The 19,192-nt window shown below is 39.7% G+C and overlaps 1 protein-coding gene across 1 annotated transcript in view; it reads right to left on the reverse strand.

Moving 5' to 3' along the window:
* DOC2B (double C2 domain beta) overlaps positions 1 to 19,192 on the reverse strand; it is a 723,119-nt gene that overhangs the window by 500,646 nt on the left and 203,281 nt on the right. The window contains exon 2 of the mRNA XM_063456994.1: positions 12,890 to 12,969. Within this exon, the coding sequence (XP_063313064.1) occupies positions 12,890 to 12,969 (80 nt within the window). The remainder of the gene's footprint in view (positions 1 to 12,889; positions 12,970 to 19,192) is intronic.

A 19,192-nucleotide genomic window follows, 5' to 3' on the forward strand; every position in this document is an offset into this window, starting at 1 on the left:
TAGGAAAGACCTTCACTGAACTACAATGGAGAAAAACATTTGTAGCACACAAAAAGAGGACGAATTGTGCCTCTCATTTGGAACAGATGCGCAAAATCCAATACCGCTGGTACATAGTACCGGACTGATTGGCGAGAATCTACCCAAATACCTCTAGTTTATGCCGGAGATGTCAGGGAGACAGGGGAACAATGTATCATATATGTGGATATGCCCGCAATTGACAAAATACTGCAGGGAGGTGGAGGAAATAGCGGGATTGGCCCTGAGTAGAGAACTCACAATTACTCCGGAGTGCGGACTCCTATTTATGGGTTTAGAGGAGCTCAACAACACGGACTCCCATTTACTATTTCATATCCTCATATCAGCAAATACCCTAATAGCTAGGGCATGGAAGCAGGATCTTGCACCCACCAAAGAAGCCCTGCTTCAGCAAATTACCATGAATCTGGTATGCGAAAAGGGATTGAACAGACAAAGTCTCTCGAACAAATTTGCCAACTTAGCCCATACTCAATGGGTGATAAGAGTGGGCAAGGAGGGGGAGTGAAACACATAATGAGAAGAGGTTGCCGCCCATGCGGAGGATAGTGGACCACTGAAAGTAGTAACCCACATGTACATAGTTGTAAAGTTTATAGTTTTAATGTTACAAAAAGAAGGGAGCCAGTGTGCAGGATCACGATTCATGATAAAGCCCAATGGAGCATACCTATAGATAATAACAAGGATGATAGGCCGAGAGCGGCCATAGAGAACAAAGGCTCTAAGTACAAACAGGGAATGCTTACAGGACACCTAAGCATCGCCGAAAGGTGACTCAAGTTAGAATGACAGCTGTTTGTTCCCCTTGAACATTCCTCCCTCCTCCCCTCCTCCTTCCAAATCCATCTCTGTACCCTTGTTGCCCCCCCCTCCCCCCTTTTATCCTCTTTTACTACGGAACAATGGTTCATCAGTAAGGCAAAACTGTAATGTGGTACATTGAATATCGCACTTGAGTGTCAAAATGTGTCAATTGTCCATTGAAAGACAGGTCAAGCACAGATATTAGCACAGCCAAGTTACCCTGTACCATAACAGAGATAGCCAAGTGGTCTAATCTAATGTATACTGTGCACGTTCTACATGTTTTCCCCAAGGTTCTCACACGGCTACAGCAGCCATATAGTGGGGATTTGTAACACTTAAAGAGTGTCTGTTTGGACATAGTCACACATATAGGTTTATGTTTCTGTAACCACTATTACGCTACTCCCCATCACCAGAGTAGTTAACCCGTGGGAGGTACACTTTCGCAAACATATTACCAATGTGTCAGATAACGCACACACCAGAACAACATTTGTATAGTATCCTTGTAAGGTTATGTGAGGTTATGTAACGGGAAAACCAAGAATAGATCAATTTGTGTTAGCTAGTCTGAACTGTTGGATTTGATGTGGATAATTGGCATATTAACCATGTAATGATGAACCCAAAATGATGAACACGAATTGTGAATGTCAGCCTACCCCCTCCTCCCCCCTTTTTCCTTTCTGTCCTTTTCCTTCCTGTGATAAACCAATAAAAAACTACAAATCGAAAAAAAAAAAAAAGAAAAGAAGAGGCTTCCTTCTGGGACGACAGACATGCAGACCAATTTGATCCAGTGTGTGGTGTATGGTTTGAGCACTGACAGGCTGACCCCCCACCTCTTCAACCTCTGCAGCAATGCTGGCAGCACTCATACGTCTATTTCCCAAAGGCAAACTCTGGATATGACGATGAGTGTAACGGATCGCCTGGCACCCCGACTTGGTACCTCCGTTAATGGATGCTCCTAGTGCTTCCTGAGGACTCCAAGCACTCTGGCAGACACCACAATCACCGAACCGATGCAGCATATGAACCTTCTCAAGCATTGGAATGCTGTAGACCGTTGAATAGGAACCATACGAATAGGCTTGCACTCCTAGCAGTCAACTGGAACAGCATGCAATAAATCCTCCCCCCCAATAATGAGACGACACATCACTTTGAGGGTAAAACAGGAACTCTCGACTGGCTCATCCAGCCTGGCTTTTATTTCCAACTCACACATGCAGGCCACACCCAGGGGGAGGCATAAAAGAACCAATGACATAGATGTTACCTCCCACACATCCCCTCCCCTTAGTGTGACACATAATCCCATTATGCATACAGTGTAAAATATACTTTTACACAACTTTCATAACTTTAAAACCATACATCACATTCACATAAAAATACATATCCACAATCAATCCATTCAGGGGAACAACATATTAAAAAATGGCATGAATCCGACCAGGGGTTCAAAAGTTACTAAAAGTATCTTTTGTTCCTTTCTGGCTGGCAGAAAAACATCCCCACAATGCACCCTGGTTTCCTCCCTTCTGCCCTGGAGTTAATTGGAGAAGTAATCCAATTACCCAGGACTAAAGGCAGACTCCATTAACCACATGGTTGCAAAACGACATAAAACACTTTAAAATACATAAAGTCACATTTACACATAACACACAGACATTTCACCTATCCCCAGATAGCTGGGATCTGCACGCACAAAACTACAGAATAGCGCACAGATCCTACTCACACAGTACAATTGCCATGGAGCTAAAGTCTTTCCCATAGTCTTTCATTATATGAATAGGCTCCATGGTATGGCTATCTGGGGTATCACATTCCCATAAAGTCTGGTCCATAGTCCAAAGGCAAGAGGCGGGCAATCAGCCCCCTCCAAGGACACGTGGCGAGGTCGGTTTCGCCACACTTCTCCCCTTTACCCCCCAGACTAGCAGGGTACTTGACCTCCTGCCGGTCAGTGCCCTTGTTAGTCCAGCAGCCCACCCACAAGACATAAACAGCAGAGCAGCCCACCCACAATAAACAGTTACTACACCTGGGTGAGGGAGAATCTTGTCCAGGTTCAGGTGCCTCACCACGGCTGTGTGGGGGACTGGTAGGCTGCCTTGGTAGGTTGCTGAGGGGGCAGAGACTGGTACATTAAGCTGCCGCTGGGGAGAGGTGGTAACCAGCTCCTCTCCCATTAGAACACTCTGCCGCTGGGGAATAGAGACTGGGCTCTCTATTCCCTGTACATTAATGATCCGGTGCTGGGGAGAGGTGGTAACAATCTCCTCTCCCATGCATACTTCCCGTCTCTGCGGAGGGAGACCGACTGTCTCTCCTCCCAGCACAGAGTCCTGCTGTGGGGGAAAGGGGGCTGGGCTCTCTATTCCCTGCTGGATACTCTGCCGCTGGGGAATGGAGACCGGGCTCCCAATTCCCAACAAATCACACTGCTGCTGGGGAGGGAGGACGGCTCCTTCAGCTCCCTGTAACTTGGGCGCGGAGACCACTGTCCCATCTGCGCTGGTGTGGGGCTTATGGTCTCCCCTTGGTGGGTTAGGCTGCCGCTGGAGAGAGGGTGTAACAAGCTCCTCTCTCTGAACTGTAACCTGCCGCTGGGGATCTGGGCCGACTGCCCAGCATCCCTGTAGGGCCGGTAGAGAGACCTCGATCCCATCTCCACCTGCCATCTGTGGGTCTCTCCAGGACCAGTCTATGAGGTCCCCTACTTCTGCAACTGGTAGTGAAGCAGGGGGTACCTCTGCCGCGTTTTCCCAGCTATAGGCTAGCAGGTCTGGGTCTGCCACCCAGTTTTCCCGGTCTGCGTCCCTGCTCTGCGGCTGGCAGGAATTTAATAGTTTTACATAGTCCATCTCCAGCTCTCGTTCCATGGCAGCGAAACGGCGGAGGTCTTCTCCCAGTCCAATAGATCTCGGGCCCTGTATCATCTCACCTCGGTAATGAAAGAAAGCCCAGTACCGTGACTCTGCTGGACTGCCGAAGTCGACATCCTCCACTAAGGCTTTCCACAACAGGCCAGGGCTTGTGTAGTTCTCCCCCTCTGGCTGGATGCCCTCTGCCCTCCACGTCTCTGGCTGGACAGTGCACCACCACAGTGCCCGGTATGAGGCGTCCAGGCTCAGTTCCCTTTCCACGAGGTACTCGAGTTGTCTTACCCGCTGCCCTCCAGGTTGATCTCCCAGAAGTGGCATCCGCCAGGCCATTTGTTCCTCCAACTGGTATGCGACACCAGGAAGGCGCTGCTGCCGTTGATACTGGACTTCCTCCAGGGCATCGTACCATAATTCTTTCCGGGCATTATCTCTCCATTCTAATTCACTCTCTTCCTCAGGTGTGTGTGTTGCCCAGGGGTCTACGAACCCCATTTTCCCAAATCTTTGTGTAGACAGGGACGCTGTAGGCACACTAGCGTCGCCCTCAATTTGTAAATCCAAATGTACTGTGTCTCCGAGCTGCTTTACCTCGCACTAGGACGCCATCCCACCGCTGCCACCAATGTAACGGATCGCCTGGCACCCCGACTTGGTACCTCCGTTAATGGATGCTCCTAGTGCTTCCTGAGGACTCCAAGCACTCTGGCAGACACCACAATCACCGAACCGATGCAGCATATGAACCTTCTCAAGCATTGGAATGCTGTAGACCGTTGAATAGGAACCATATGAATAGGCTTGCACTCCTAGCAGTCAACTGGAACAGCATGCAATAAATCCTCCCCCCCAATAATGAGACGACACATCACTTTGAGGGTAAAACAGGAACTCTCGACTGGCTCATCCAGCCTGGCTTTTATTTCCAACTCACACATACAGGCCACACCCAGGGGGAGGCATAAAAGAACCAATGACATAGATGTTACCTCCCACACATCCCCTCCCCTTAGTGTGACACATAATCCCATTATGCATACAGTGTAAAATATACTTTTACACAACTTTCATAACTTTAAAACCATACATCACATTCACATAAAAATACATATCCACAATCAATCCATTCAGGGGAACAACATATTAAAAAATGGCATGAATCCGACCAGGGGTTCAAAAGTTACTAAAAGTATCTTTTGTTCCTTTCTGGCTGGCAGAAAAACATCCCCACAATGCACCCTGGTTTCCTCCCTTCTGCCCTGGAGTTAATTGGAGAAGTAATCCAATTACCCAGGACTAAAGGCAGACTCCATTAACCACATGGTTGCAAAACGACATAAAACACTTTAAAATACATAAAGTCACATTTACACATAACACACAGACATTTCACCTATCCCCAGATAGCTGGGATCTGCACGCACAAAACTACCGAATAGCGCACAGATCCTACTCACACAGTACAATTGCCATGGAGCTAAAGTCTTTCCCATAGTCTTTCATTATATGAATAGGCTCCATGGTATGGCTATCTGGGGTATCACATTCCCATAAAGTCTGGTCCATAGTCCAAAGGCAAGAGGCGGGCAATCAGCCCCCTCCAAGGACACGTGGCGAGGTCGGTTTCGCCACAATGAGCACGTGCACTCAACTTCTTTCGTCGACCATGGCGAGGCCTGTTCTGAGTGGAACCTGTCCTGTGAAACCGCTGTATGGTTTTGCCCACCATGCTGCAGCTCAGTTTCAGGCAATCTTCTTATAGCTTAGGCCTTCTTTATGTAGAGCAACAATTCTTTTTTTCAGACCCTCAGAGAGTTCTTTGCCGTAAGGTGCCATGTTCTACTAATGTGAGTGTCATATTGACCCCTATAGACTTTAGAAAAAAAATAAACTTATAAATTTGCCACCACTTACTAGCCAGCCACCACATGATTACCACTCACACTGTCAATGTTTTGTTGTTTTTGAACTATTTGCATGCTAGCTGCCAGTGTTGCTAGTGGGCAAATTATACTTCAAATTATTGTTCACTTGAATAAAAGCAAGTAAACGATAATTTGCAAATATGCATCCTGCTAGATGCATTCTATCTCTATATAGTTGAATTCCAACCAGAATTAGCTTTAGTAAATATAAGAATTGGCACTTTGCTCGGAATTCTGACATGTTCACCTTATTTTGTCCAATTGGACAAAAGGACCAAACTTCTGGAATAAAAGGGAATCATGACGTGTCACACATGTCATGTGTCCTTAAGGGGTTAAAGAATAGCCCTGGATGAGAGGTAATGATCCCAGAGTTTTGAGTTATTTCCACTTGAATCTTAATACAGATATGTCCGCTACTACAGTGTGGTTAGCACATAACACAATACTCAGAGAATGTTAATACAACAGGCATCCTTGGCTAAAAAGCAAATATATTAACATCTTTTGTCTTTTCACATTAGTTTATATACTCTGGAAGCCCTTAGAGTCAACCCCACCTCAATGGAAGCACTTTGATACATCACTATTTTTTTATTTTTTTTTCACTATAAACCCTTTTATGATAATCCCTGTGTAGTATGTTTTTCATGTAGTGTTGTTTTTCATTCTTAATGTTGACTTTAGTTTTTTTCTCTGTTGAAGTTGAAGTGTTATAACCATATGTCTATCACCTCATGATAAAGTACAATACAACTAAAAAGTGATAATGTTCTCCAGAAAACAAGGAAGAAATGGTTGCCAGATCTATGTGGCATAAAATGTAACTGATGTTTGTTCCATTTTTGTTTCTATTTTTCCAATATTGAAATTTAGAATTTAGCAATAAATGTTGGATTTTAATACCACCCTTTAATCAGAGTTTCTTCGGAGGCTTTCCTGCTTATTTGGACCCAGCAACCATTAATTACTTTCTGCTGCAGGCTCGCTTGGTTGAGAGGCCCGAGACACTCTTCCAAAACGTGGTGGAAATCCGCTCCAGATGCTTCAACTCGGCAAAAGTAGGAATTTTAGTTTTTGTTCCAAATATGTGGCTGTCCCAAAACTGCAGTTTATTTGATTTATGAACATGAATATTTATTGAATACTTAGTTTTATGCTGCAATCAGTCAGCGAGCTAGAAAAACATTCTATCGATACAAATATGAATTCCTAATAAAAATATTGATGTATTTGTATTGTTAAATGATATTGGTCCATTGACACTAGTATTCAACTAGTTTCATAAATCCCAAAGGTAGCTCTGGAGCAAGATATTTATTTGAACAATATGCAGTAATCTAATCACAAGTGCCATAGCTTGAACCTGACCTTTTTCTAAATTGCAGTATTCATTCATAATTTTGTTCGTAAGCTCTCTGGGGTAGTGAACTCTGACATTTGAATAGCTAATATACCTCCTATTTATGTCTGTAAACCTTTTCTTTATTCATGGTATTGCACTGCAATATCACATGTACAATAAAGTTGAAGTTGTAATGATGATTCAAGTAGTGACCACGTTAACTACAGCCTCTAAAGATCCAGAAGCTCTCTGTTTGAGTTAATCATAGGAGCACAGGGCTTAACTCATTGTCAGAAAGCTATCCACTGAAGCTCAGCCAATGAGCTAGCTCTGCACTGTAGGGTTTACCTCAGGATAATTAACAAAAGCTCTGTCAGTTGTAGTAGAGGAGGTGAGCATCACCCAGTGTGGAACCCAGATAGGAAGTGAAACCATTCTAAAACAGCTGGACTACTGACACTGGGCTCTGGTGCAGGGCGCTACTGGCACCATAATCACTGCAGAGTGCTGTAATGGTTATGGTGTGAAGAGTGTTTCTGTAAATGGCAAGATACAATATTTGTCTCTCTATTCAAATCAGTGTGAAGGTGCTGCATTTTGTTTTATTAACCACAATGAATAAAATAAATAATCCATATCCTATCATATTTTTATTCTTACCTTATAAAAAAAATAGCACTTCCTTTATAGTTAATATGTAATGGTATAAACACTTCAGACAGCAGTGTGCCTATCTAACAGAAACACTAACAGCCTCAAAGACCAGCAACTTACAGGAAGTAAATATTGAATCCCCATTAAAACTTTAGACTAAAGATAGAGCCTGTCTACTGACAGCCCTTAGTAACAATGTGAAACCAATAGAAAGGTAGACATGGCTTCATGGACCATATTTTCAAGACATTCGCTACTTTTGTGTTTATGCATTGCACAGAATCTGCCAGGGAAAGAAAGGCATGTATGAACAGCACCAGGGAATCCCCTGGAGGACTGAGCCACAATATTAAGGTTAATTATATTGAAGCATTATTATTATTGCTGTTGTTGTTGATGTGTTACTTTTTCAGCATTTCCCTGTTGGTTGCAATCATCATGAAGATACTGTGAAAAACATTCACATATTAACAAATGTAAAACAAGTCGTGAGCTTTGGATATATCAATTCATGGCTGTCTTTATTACTTACATTTTAATATATTATCTCTGTGTGTGTAACCATTGTTGTAAGAAAGGAGTTAAAATCGTTAGCATAGATAGTCTATATTACATGGGCAACATGTCCTCTGTATTTGTCTGTTCTCCATCTGCCAAGAATATTGACTATTCTGCATTTATTCTCTATGAGAATTCATTATGTCCTTAACACATCTATCAGAAGTCTAAAAAGACTTCCTATCAACCAGTGACTGTTGCTTAAGAATGGCTGTCCTAAATTAACTGACACTAGCAGGATTTGACATCCAGTCCGATGGGATTATTGCACAAATTATCATAACTCCCTGGTGGCTAATGTGTCAGTGCTATGTCGCCCTGTCACCTGACTCCAAGTATTCTATTTCATAATCACTACCCGTTACAGAGACTAGAGCATAATATTCTAGAGACACTGCTTGTTAAAGAGCATGTTATTATATACTGTTTGTTAAAGAGCACACTACACTATACTAGAGCCACTACTTGTTAAAAAAGCATGCTATTCTATACTGTTTGTTAAAGGGCATACTATTCTCAAACCACTTCTTGTTAAAAAAACATGCTATTCAAGGGCCACCACTTGTTAAGGAGCATGCTATTCTATACTGCTTGTTAATGGGCATCCTATTCTAGAACCACTACTTGTTAACCCCTACCCGACCTCAGACGTACCACGTTCGTTTGACAAAAAATGGTTGTTAACGACCTTGGACGTACCTGGTACGTCCGATAGCAAATAGGGACATACCTGATCGATGGCAATCCCCCGTCAGCGATTGTGATGTGGGGACTTGACTGACATCCCAGGCAGTCTATTCCACCCCCCTGCCCTTCCCCCAACTGGGGCCATGTGATCGCAAGGTCCTCATGATCACATGGCCGGAATATCCGGCTTGTGCAGTGCCTGAAGAGGGCCAGGCTGAGCTCTCAGGCAGTCGTCCTAATGCCTGCAGAACTGTTTTACAAAGTTTGTAAAACCTCAACAAAAGTTTAGAAAAGTTAATAAAATTACTCAGTATATATATAAATAAATATATATACAAAAATGAGAAAAGATTCTTGCACTCCAACCCAAACAAACTTGTTGGTACCTGGTGCTCTGGCAGCAAAAGTGATATATCCAAATAAATACCGGCACTCCAGGACTTTATCAATCTTTACAGTTTTCTTTATTCAATACAGGACATCAACGTTTCAGCTCCTCATGGAGCTTTCATCAGGATAACATCACCTGAATTCGTAAGTACCTTAATTAAGATATTTCCTATATAAGCTTGCTTATTTTAATAATTATGTTATCCTGATGAACATATATACACATATATATGCACATACACATGCACATGCATACATCATTATTAAAAGTGTATTACATATATATATATATGTATTTTATATATAAAATATTAAAGTACACTTAGAATAGCATTAATTTTATATATATATATATATATATATATATATATAAAATAATCAATAAATAAATAGAAAAAATAAAATAAAAATAAAAATTTAATTAAGTTAAAAAAATTATATACAGGTTTAAATTTGTTCTAACTGTGTTTTGATATCGATATACATATATATTTAAATATATTTAAAAACATTTAGAATGGCGTTATAATTACATGTATCCCCTTAACAACTGCGGACGTACTAGGTACGTCCGACAAAAAAACAATTGTCAAAGACGATTTATTTATTTTATAATATATTATACATATATAGGAAATAAAAGTGTGTGTGTGTCTGTGTGTATATACATATACACACAAACACACACACACACATATTATACACACACGTATTATATGTTTGTGTGTGTGTATATAAAAAAATAATATATATATCTCATATAAAATAAAAATATATATTTATATATATATATATATATATATATTAAAATCAAAGAGAAAGTTGCCTGCGCTCTTGCCCAAATCCCTACATGTGCATTTAAACAAAATGTAGGCTCTTTAGTTTCATTCCAATGGCCATTTGAATTTAAGCTCACCTGCCACGTCAAGGCAAGCCTCAAAAGTCCTACACTAGCCATTAGATTTGCTGATTTCAGCCAAGAATCTCAGATGAGACAGGAAGAGGAATTTTATACACACATATTCTACATATATATTTAACTATACTATATATTTAACTATTAACTACATAATTATTTGATTTTATTACTTATAATTCGAAGGACAATCCAGGCAGACAGTCCAGAGAATGTAATTGTCAAGCCCTATATTTACCCCGTAACTTTCCAAAACACTATAAAACATTTACATGGGGGTATTGTTGTACTCAAACGACTTCACTGAAAACAAATATGAGTGTTTTAAAAAGTAAAACTTATCCGGACGATGATATCACCAGTAAAAGAGCAGGTTTTGTTTAAAAAATAAAAATAAAAACGCTAACTTTGGCCAGCATTTGTGACTAAGTGGCAAAAGACTGGAAATACCCCATTTTGAATACCCTAGGTTTGCTACATTTGAAAATGGTATGACATGATGGGGTTAATTCACATTCTTGGGCTACCATATGGTTACAAAAAGACACATGGACCGAGCAAAACAAACTGGCAAACTGAATTGACCAAGCCCTATATTGACCCTGTAACTTTCCAAAACACAATAAAACCTGTACATGAGAGGTATTTTTATACTTGGGAAACTTTGCTGAACACAAATATGAGTGTTTAAAACAGTAAATCTTATCACGACGATGAAATCACCAGTAAAAGTGTAGGTTTTGTGTAAAAAATATGCAAAAAACAAATATGAACGCTAACTTTGGCAAGCGTTTGTGGCTAAGTGGCTACTACAAAAGACTGGAGATACCCCATTTTGAATACCCTGGGTTGTCTACATTTTCAAATGGTATGTCATGGTGGGGTTAATTTTCATTTCTCAGCTGCCATACCGTCTCAAAGGCAACATGGAAAATAGCAATTTACAAAAACAGAAATTGGCAAATCTTACGTTTTACTCTGTAACTTTCCAAATCACAATAAAACCTGTACTTGAGGGGTACTGTTGTACTTGTGAGACATTACTCTACACAAATAGGAGTGTTTTAGAGCAGTAAAATGTAAAATGATAATATCATCGGTGAAATGGCAGTTTATGTGTGAAAAATGCAAAAAAACTATAAACGCTAATTTTGGCCAGGGTTTGTAACTAAGTGGCTACTAAAAAAAGACTGGACATACCCCATTTTGAATACCGTGGGTTGTCTACTTTTACAAATGGTATGCCATGATGGGGTTAATTTTCATTCCTGGGCTGCTATACAGTCTCAAAGGCAACATAGGTCCAGCAAACCAATCTGGCAAATTTCAATGTGCAAACATGGAAAAGGGGAAGGTCCCACATTTGACCCCTGTAAGTTTGCAAAAGCCCATAGCATCTGTACATTGGGGGAACTGTTGTACTCAGGAGATGTTCCTTAACACATATTGGGGTGTTCTTTGTCAGTAACACATAACAGGAACTACAAATCCATGCCTAAAGTACAATGTTAGAGAAAAATAACACAAAACCATGCCTACCCTAATGTTTGACAAAGACTGGTGGTAGAATTAGTGCATGGAAAGTGTTAAAATACCACCATTTGAAATACCCTAGGGTGTCTACTTTTCAAAAACATATGGTTTTTTGGGGGTAAATTACATTGGCCGGCTTCAAAAATGTCCCAAATAGGACATAGGTGCATGATGACCAGCTGTGAAAATTCCAAGATGGAAAACCCTCCAAAATAAGGTCTTTTAGCCCCCAGAGAACCCGACACAGCTATACATGAGTGGTATCGCTGTACTCGGGAGATGTTGCTGAACACATATAGGGGTGTTCATTGGCAGTAACCCTTACAGTTCTCAGTACATGTATTCTTAAATTGCTATGTGTGTCAAAAATTCACCAATTATTATTATTTTTTTTAGATTTGTGGTAAAATGGTTGCATTAAAAGAGTCAAAATACCCCAAGTTTAATACCTTAGGTTGTCTTCTTTTAAAAAATATATGCATGTGAAGGGTTATTCAGGGATTCCTAAGAGATATCAGTGTTACAATGTAGCTTTCTTTAATTTTGAAAAAAAAATGGTTTGCAAATAGCAAAGTGCTGCTTGTACTTATTGCCCTATAACTTTCCAAACAAAAGCTAAGAACATGTTAACATTGGGCATTTCTAAACTCAGGTCAAAATTTAGAAACTATTTAGCATGGGTGTTTTTTGGCGGTCACCTACAAACTTACTGTATATTGAGGGAAAAGGGAAGATTAAAACCATTTGCAATCCATGTGGAGCCCTGATAGAGAAATGTAGTCTTCTACAGTAGTAAAACACCAGTTAAGAAAAGTGGAAGATACATTTATAGAGTAAATTTAGTTTGGCATTGCTTTGCCATATAGTTGTAGAGGTTTCCTACGATGTTTCATTAATTGATAACTTTAAACAAGTAGGTGAGCACCCGAGAAAGGAGTTTGTAACAGCAGTTAACAGATTCTTGCCAATCTGACACCTGTGACAATACAAATACCAAGGTAATAGATGATTGCACTTCCACATTGTATTACACTGTGTACAATAACTGTTCTGTATGAGGGTTAATTGAGGCCTCCTTCCCAAGGACAAATAATAATTGATGCTTCATGTAAAGCAGAGCAAAACGTACCTTCGCTCTATTGATTGTGCAGTGCAGAGCATTGTTTTCTTGATCATACAGCAAGCTAAAATCCAGGGTCCCCAGGGTGGCTGAGAAAGACAAGAAAACATAATTATATTTAGCCACAAAACTATTATTTTGTACTTAATAGTGCACATAAAACAAATGCACTTGGCAAGGACGGATATGTCTGAAAACTAATGCATCTACACCGTTTGGAAGAGAGATGTCAAGCAACAGTCACTGAAACATGAACACAGATATTGCTTCCTTAAATTCATCAGTGCACAGGAAAAAGACAGTCCCTCTAAATTATTCACTAAAATGCTATCAAACAGCTATACCGAAAAAGCTCTCTAAAAACTGGAAAACAAATCTACTGATTTTATTTAACTGATTCTGCAGCTTTATTGTTATAGCCCCGTAGCCGATTAATCTCATTCAGGACCAAGGATAGAGACAGTCCTGACATCGTGGATACTAATGGGATTTCTAGAGTATTGGTGTTAAAGCAAGGCATAACAAGTACATTTTGCTTTTTACCATTTGATGGCCATCCTGTCCTTATACAGAGTAGATTGATGTTATAAAATGTGACAAAAATGGAAATCCCTAATTTCATGTCATATATAAGGTTAATACGGTTAAAGGTTAAATCAGTATGTATCGATAACAGGAGTGAAACCTCACCAATTGCATGCTATCTCTCTTTAAAAAGCAAACTCACCAAACATATGCTGGCAGTGGCGTGCGTACCACGGTCGCAGGGGTCGCAGCTGTGACCGGGCCCGGCACTCCAGGGGGCCCGGCCGCCCTGCGGCCCCCCTGCGACCGGGTAGCAGCTGCCACACTTTGCGGCCCCGGCCCGTGCGGCAAACCGCCGGGGCCGCATGTCACATGCTATCTATCTTTTAGGAGGGTGACAGCCAAACATTAGCTACAGATAGATACAGTGTTGCTGGTTTCCTGACTGGTAAAATTTAAGTGGTGCTATAGTCACCAAAATAACTTTAGTTTAAATAAGCATTTTTGGTGTATATATCCCCAGTCTCTCAATTCTCTGTCATTTAGCAGTTAAATCACTGTGTTTATGCAGAACTAGCCACACATCCATGTATGTGAATCACACAGCTTTCCTAAACACTTCCTGTAAAGAGTTGTCTAATGCTAACACTTCTTTTATTGGAAATTCTGTAATTTAGAATTTCTTATCTCTTACTCTGCTACTACCTTGCAGGAGCCTATATGTGATTAAAGTTACATTTTCAGAGCAGGAGAAAAGAAGCCTAAAGGCCGTGAGTCACAGCCAGGGGAGGTGTGGCTAGGGCTGCATAAAAAGAAACAAAAATGACTTAATGCCTAAATGGCAGCAAATTCAGCAGTAAGACTTCAGAGGCATGATCTATACAGCAAAACTGGTTCTAAGCACTGTTTCTAAAGTGTCCCTTTAAGCATGGATGTGTCCTTCAATCCTACCTATCTTCATTCTACATCACTCTGAAACATCAATGGTTACTTTCCAGTTCATAGCATTATTAGCTGGAACAGTGCCCAGTGTAACCTTATATTCTTGCCAGTGACACTTTGATTTCACAAATATAGCATAACATTCAGCAGAAGGTTTGACAGCCATAGACTCCAGTGTATAATAAATTCTCTTTAACGTGTCAGTTTTAATGCACAAACACATGCTGACTGTCTGACATGACCCTTCAAGCCACTGATGCACAAAATTCAAGTTCCACATGAATCCTGATTGTATATCAAGGATTGCATAAATGAACTCACTTCAACTTTATTCTACTCCCTATCCTAGTCACAAGCGCCTGTATATATCTACTTTTTAGATGTTATATGGTATTTATAAAGTTTTCCAGAGTTTTGTGTTCCCCAGAACATTAAACTTTTCACAAAATGAAGGGTTATTCCAAACACCAACCACCAGCCTTACAGATGAACTTATGCAGCACAATATGATCTTTAAAAAAAAACTAAATTTGGACTAAATGACGGATTTGTTGGAAGGTTAGCGGAGCAATTTTATTTGACAGATGCCTTGTGATATTTTGGCCAGAGAATGACACTGCATAAAATAGACATTTAGTAAAGGCCTGTAGACTGCCTGCAGCCTAATCTCTTGTTTTCGCTTCCAAAAACAAAAAATATAAAATAGAATTAAGAACTAATGAGCACTAAAGTATTGGCTTCCATGAAAATCAAAAGAGACCCCCAAAAAGCATTATCTAATTCCATCCCAATTGGGCAGCTGGGGTTAAAACAAAGAACAAAATATCCCCAGGTCCTACTACAGGCAGAGCTCCTGGCTCCTATCTCTGTCACATGTGTGGTAACTAGGATCTAAAAAAAAAGTATTCAGTGCATCTCCAGAAACTCCCAGTAGCCAGGAATATGGCCATCTAGTTCCTGATATGAAGCAGATGAACAGCTCAACGTCCCCCCACTCCCCACCCACACACATTGATTTGCATGGTTAAGATTTTAAAATACAGACACATACTTTATGATTGGATACCACCAGTCAATTACATTGCACACAGGATCAGATGAATAACACATGGGGATATAAATTACTCTGGACTTTTGTAAAGACCTAACGTTGCCTCCTCATTTACATCTTGCTGCCATCTTAAACTGGTTAAAACGGTTATAATAAATTCATAGCTTGACCAGTGTACAAACATTATTTTGAGGTTTTATTAAATATTTCACAAAACATTACCTAGAGTTAGCTACATTCTGGTAATTGGAATTGGGTAAAGAATATTAATATCCCATTTTTTACTGAACTGAACAATTTCAGTATGGGAGACATAAGCCTGCGTATTGGGAAACGCTCTTGTCTTTACTATATTGTGCAGTTAACAGCTCAGGACACAGGGATAGCAATTTTACACACACTTGGAAAAGACTTCATTATAAACATCAGAGCTCCCTAGCTGCCCATATATTTCCTAAGGCCACCTCCTGGGCCCCATGTGACAGGCAGGACACTCACAACCTTAGCGACCCCTGTAGTTCTGCAACTAGCATTAGAAATAAAAACATGTATTTCTAATGCTACAGTTTTACCTTACCTATCTAGGTAGGATCTTAACATGTATAGCTTGGAGGAAAGACAAGACAAGGGGGGTATTATAGAAACATTTAAATACATAAAGGGAATCAACACAGTGAAGGAGGAGACCATATTTAAAAGAAGAAAAACAACCACAACAAGAGGACATAGTCTTAAATTAGAGGGGCAAAGGTTTTAAAATAATATGAGGAGGTATTACTTTACTGAGAGGGCAGTGGATGCATGGAATAGCCTTCCAGCTGAAGTGGTAGAGGTTAACACAGTGAAGGAGTTTAAGCATGCGTGGGATAGGCATAAGGCTATCCTAACTATAAGATAAGGCCAGGGACTAATGAAAGTATTTAGAAAATTGGGCAGACTAGATGGGCCGAATGGTTCTTATCTGCCGTCACATTCTATGTTTCTAAGCTACTGCACCCAGACCACTTCATTGAGGTGAAGTGGTCTGGGTTCTTTTTGTGGTCCTTTAATTTCAATGTTCAAATGGCACTTACATATGTACTTATATTATAGAAGGAAAAATCAATTTAACAGTTAAAAGTGAAATATGCGTGCATGTCATTTCACTATGGTTGTGCTCAATGGCTGACCGGAAAGGGGGCATATTTTGCCTTTTTAAAAACCATGGATGCTCCCTCATCTAGAGATAATTTGATTCTGGAAAGGGACTATTGGGAGCTTCTGAAACCTGAATTGAGAACAATTTTTTAAGTTACATGCCAATAATGCATATATGTATTTATGAAAATAGACAAATATTTATCTGTTTACTTACTTGGTAGTCAGCACATGGTCAGTCTGACATTTTTAATCTGGGATCTATCCATCATAGTCTGACATTTCATGTTCACTTATTTATAATTTTTCTCTGTGGTTATGTTTAATGGCAGTAAATGGGATGCTCTATCGAGACATACATATTTTTTATTCCTAAATTAATAAATTACATTTGTACAAATGTCGAATGGGAGAGGAAAATTGATATTGAGATATTGAGATATGAGCTCATTATCTTGATGTCTACATTTGTATTCAGCTCACATTTTTTGTATAATCTGTACTGCTTTCTTTCATGGAAAATATTAAACTAGTTCCCAATGAAATAGTGGAGTGTGCGGTTTGTATATATGTCTATTGAAATGGATCCTGGGAGGGAAGGCGGGGGCACGGGGGGTTAACCAGCATGTGAAACTTCAAAAATACTTTTTACAATTAATGAATGGACTTTCCTTAAGAAATCATAATATAATAATATCACATAATAGACAAGGTGTTATAATGGGTAAGTTTTAGTATGCATCAAAAGATTTCACACTGAGACTCACAGCATAGCTGTAACAGTTCTGTGAACCCCTTACTAAATACTCAGCATGTAACATTAACATAATAAAAAACCAAAATCACAGTAGACGCACAATGTATGGAGCTGTGAGAAGGAGAAATTAAAATGGGAATCATGCAGATAACTAATGAGCAATGCTTAATTTAGCCAGGGGTCCCAGATTTTTATTAAACTATTTTGGATTATTAAGAGTCATTCTGTAAAAAAAGGTAATTTTGTATTGTCTACTGAACATAAATAAGATATATTACAGAGGTCTGCAATAGTTATGTGAAATGCTAGAGCAATGCAAGCTTGTTTATGGCCTTAGTTAAATCTTCATGTGGTTTTAAAAGCAGAACTGTCACATCTAAAAAGTTACGCCAAAGCTGGAAGCTAATTAAAAGTTATCTGCGGCTTGGGTTTTTTATATTTTTAAAATCACACTACTTTCTATACCTTAATTTACATGGCATGCAGGGCTGTCTGGACATAGCCAAGGAAAGGAATTTAAATTATATTAACCTGTGGTGTGCTGGAGAATGTGTTATTCCAAGCATGCATGCTCTCATACATCATTACTCTGTAGTTGGCAGATTGAGCATGAATGTGCCTAAGGCATCAATGAAAGGCAAGGTGTTTTTATTTTACTTACCTCGGCTGTATTACTGGCCTGTACAATAGCATTTAATTGGATAAGAGAACAAGGGACAGGAAATCTAATGTATTTGTATATTAATTTTCAATATCAGGAGTGTTTCAATTGGATTTTCATGTACTTTGATATTACAGAGTGAACCAAAAAGCATTATTCACCAAAATAAATATAGTAAATATTCTCAAAGAAGAATATATACATTTTGACTCAAATCCTTCAAAACATTTTCTTAAATTTGAAGCTCAACTTCTTATAGTCAGAGGGGGAAGGTGATTCAGCAACTAAATCTAAATATTTTTTATCTCACAAGGAGATGGAATGAATTATTAAGAGACAGGAGGTCCTGAGAACGGGAGAATTGCCATTGGGATCCCATGTGTTAAACGGAGTAAGTTGCATTACATAGTGAGGTATGGTTGTAAGTTCACAAACCCGTCCCACAAGAACAGAGGTGTGAAACTACAGACCACATGACAGCCCCACTGTAATTTATTATAGTGTGCTTTTCTTGCAGGTAAAAGAGAATTATGGAAATTGCAGTAAAAATAAACAATGGCTGGGGCACAATTCAACAACATTGTATTGGGACATGATCAAACCTGTACAATCTGCATTATAATGGAGGAGGATTTTTGGTATAAATCCTGTTTTTGTCCATACTAAAAGAAACCTTTAATCATTACAGGAAACAATACCTAAAACAGGCCTATTTAATTAAAACATGTTCTGTCTTCTCTATCTAAAAATAGAATAGTTATATGTGATGTATCTACCATAGCTAAAGGACACATGGTGAGTACATAGTAAGTTATTAAATTACACTGAAAAATTGTCCGCTGTTCCTGGCATCATATACTGACCTCTCCTTGCAAGTTCACTCACAGTATATACAAATAATTCATTCACTGATCAGCCACTATATTAAAACCACTGACAGGTGAAGTGAATAACATTGAATATATTGTTATAATGGCACCTGTCAATGGGTGGGATATATTAGGCAGCAAATGAACAGTCAGTTCTTGAATATCATGTGTTGGAAGCAGGAAAAATGGGCAAGCAAAAAAGGTCTGAGTGACTTTGATCAGGGCCAAATAACGATAGCTAGATAACTGGGTCAATACGGCAAGTCTTGTGGGGTGTTCCTGGTATGCAGTGGTTAGTACCTACTAACATTGATGCAAGAAAGCACAACCGATGAACCGGCACCAGGGTCATGGTCGTTGAAGGCTCATT

Source organism: Pelobates fuscus, chromosome 1 (genome assembly GCF_036172605.1).
Source record: "Pelobates fuscus isolate aPelFus1 chromosome 1, aPelFus1.pri, whole genome shotgun sequence".
Classification (NCBI taxonomy): domain Eukaryota; kingdom Metazoa; phylum Chordata; class Amphibia; order Anura; family Pelobatidae; genus Pelobates; species Pelobates fuscus.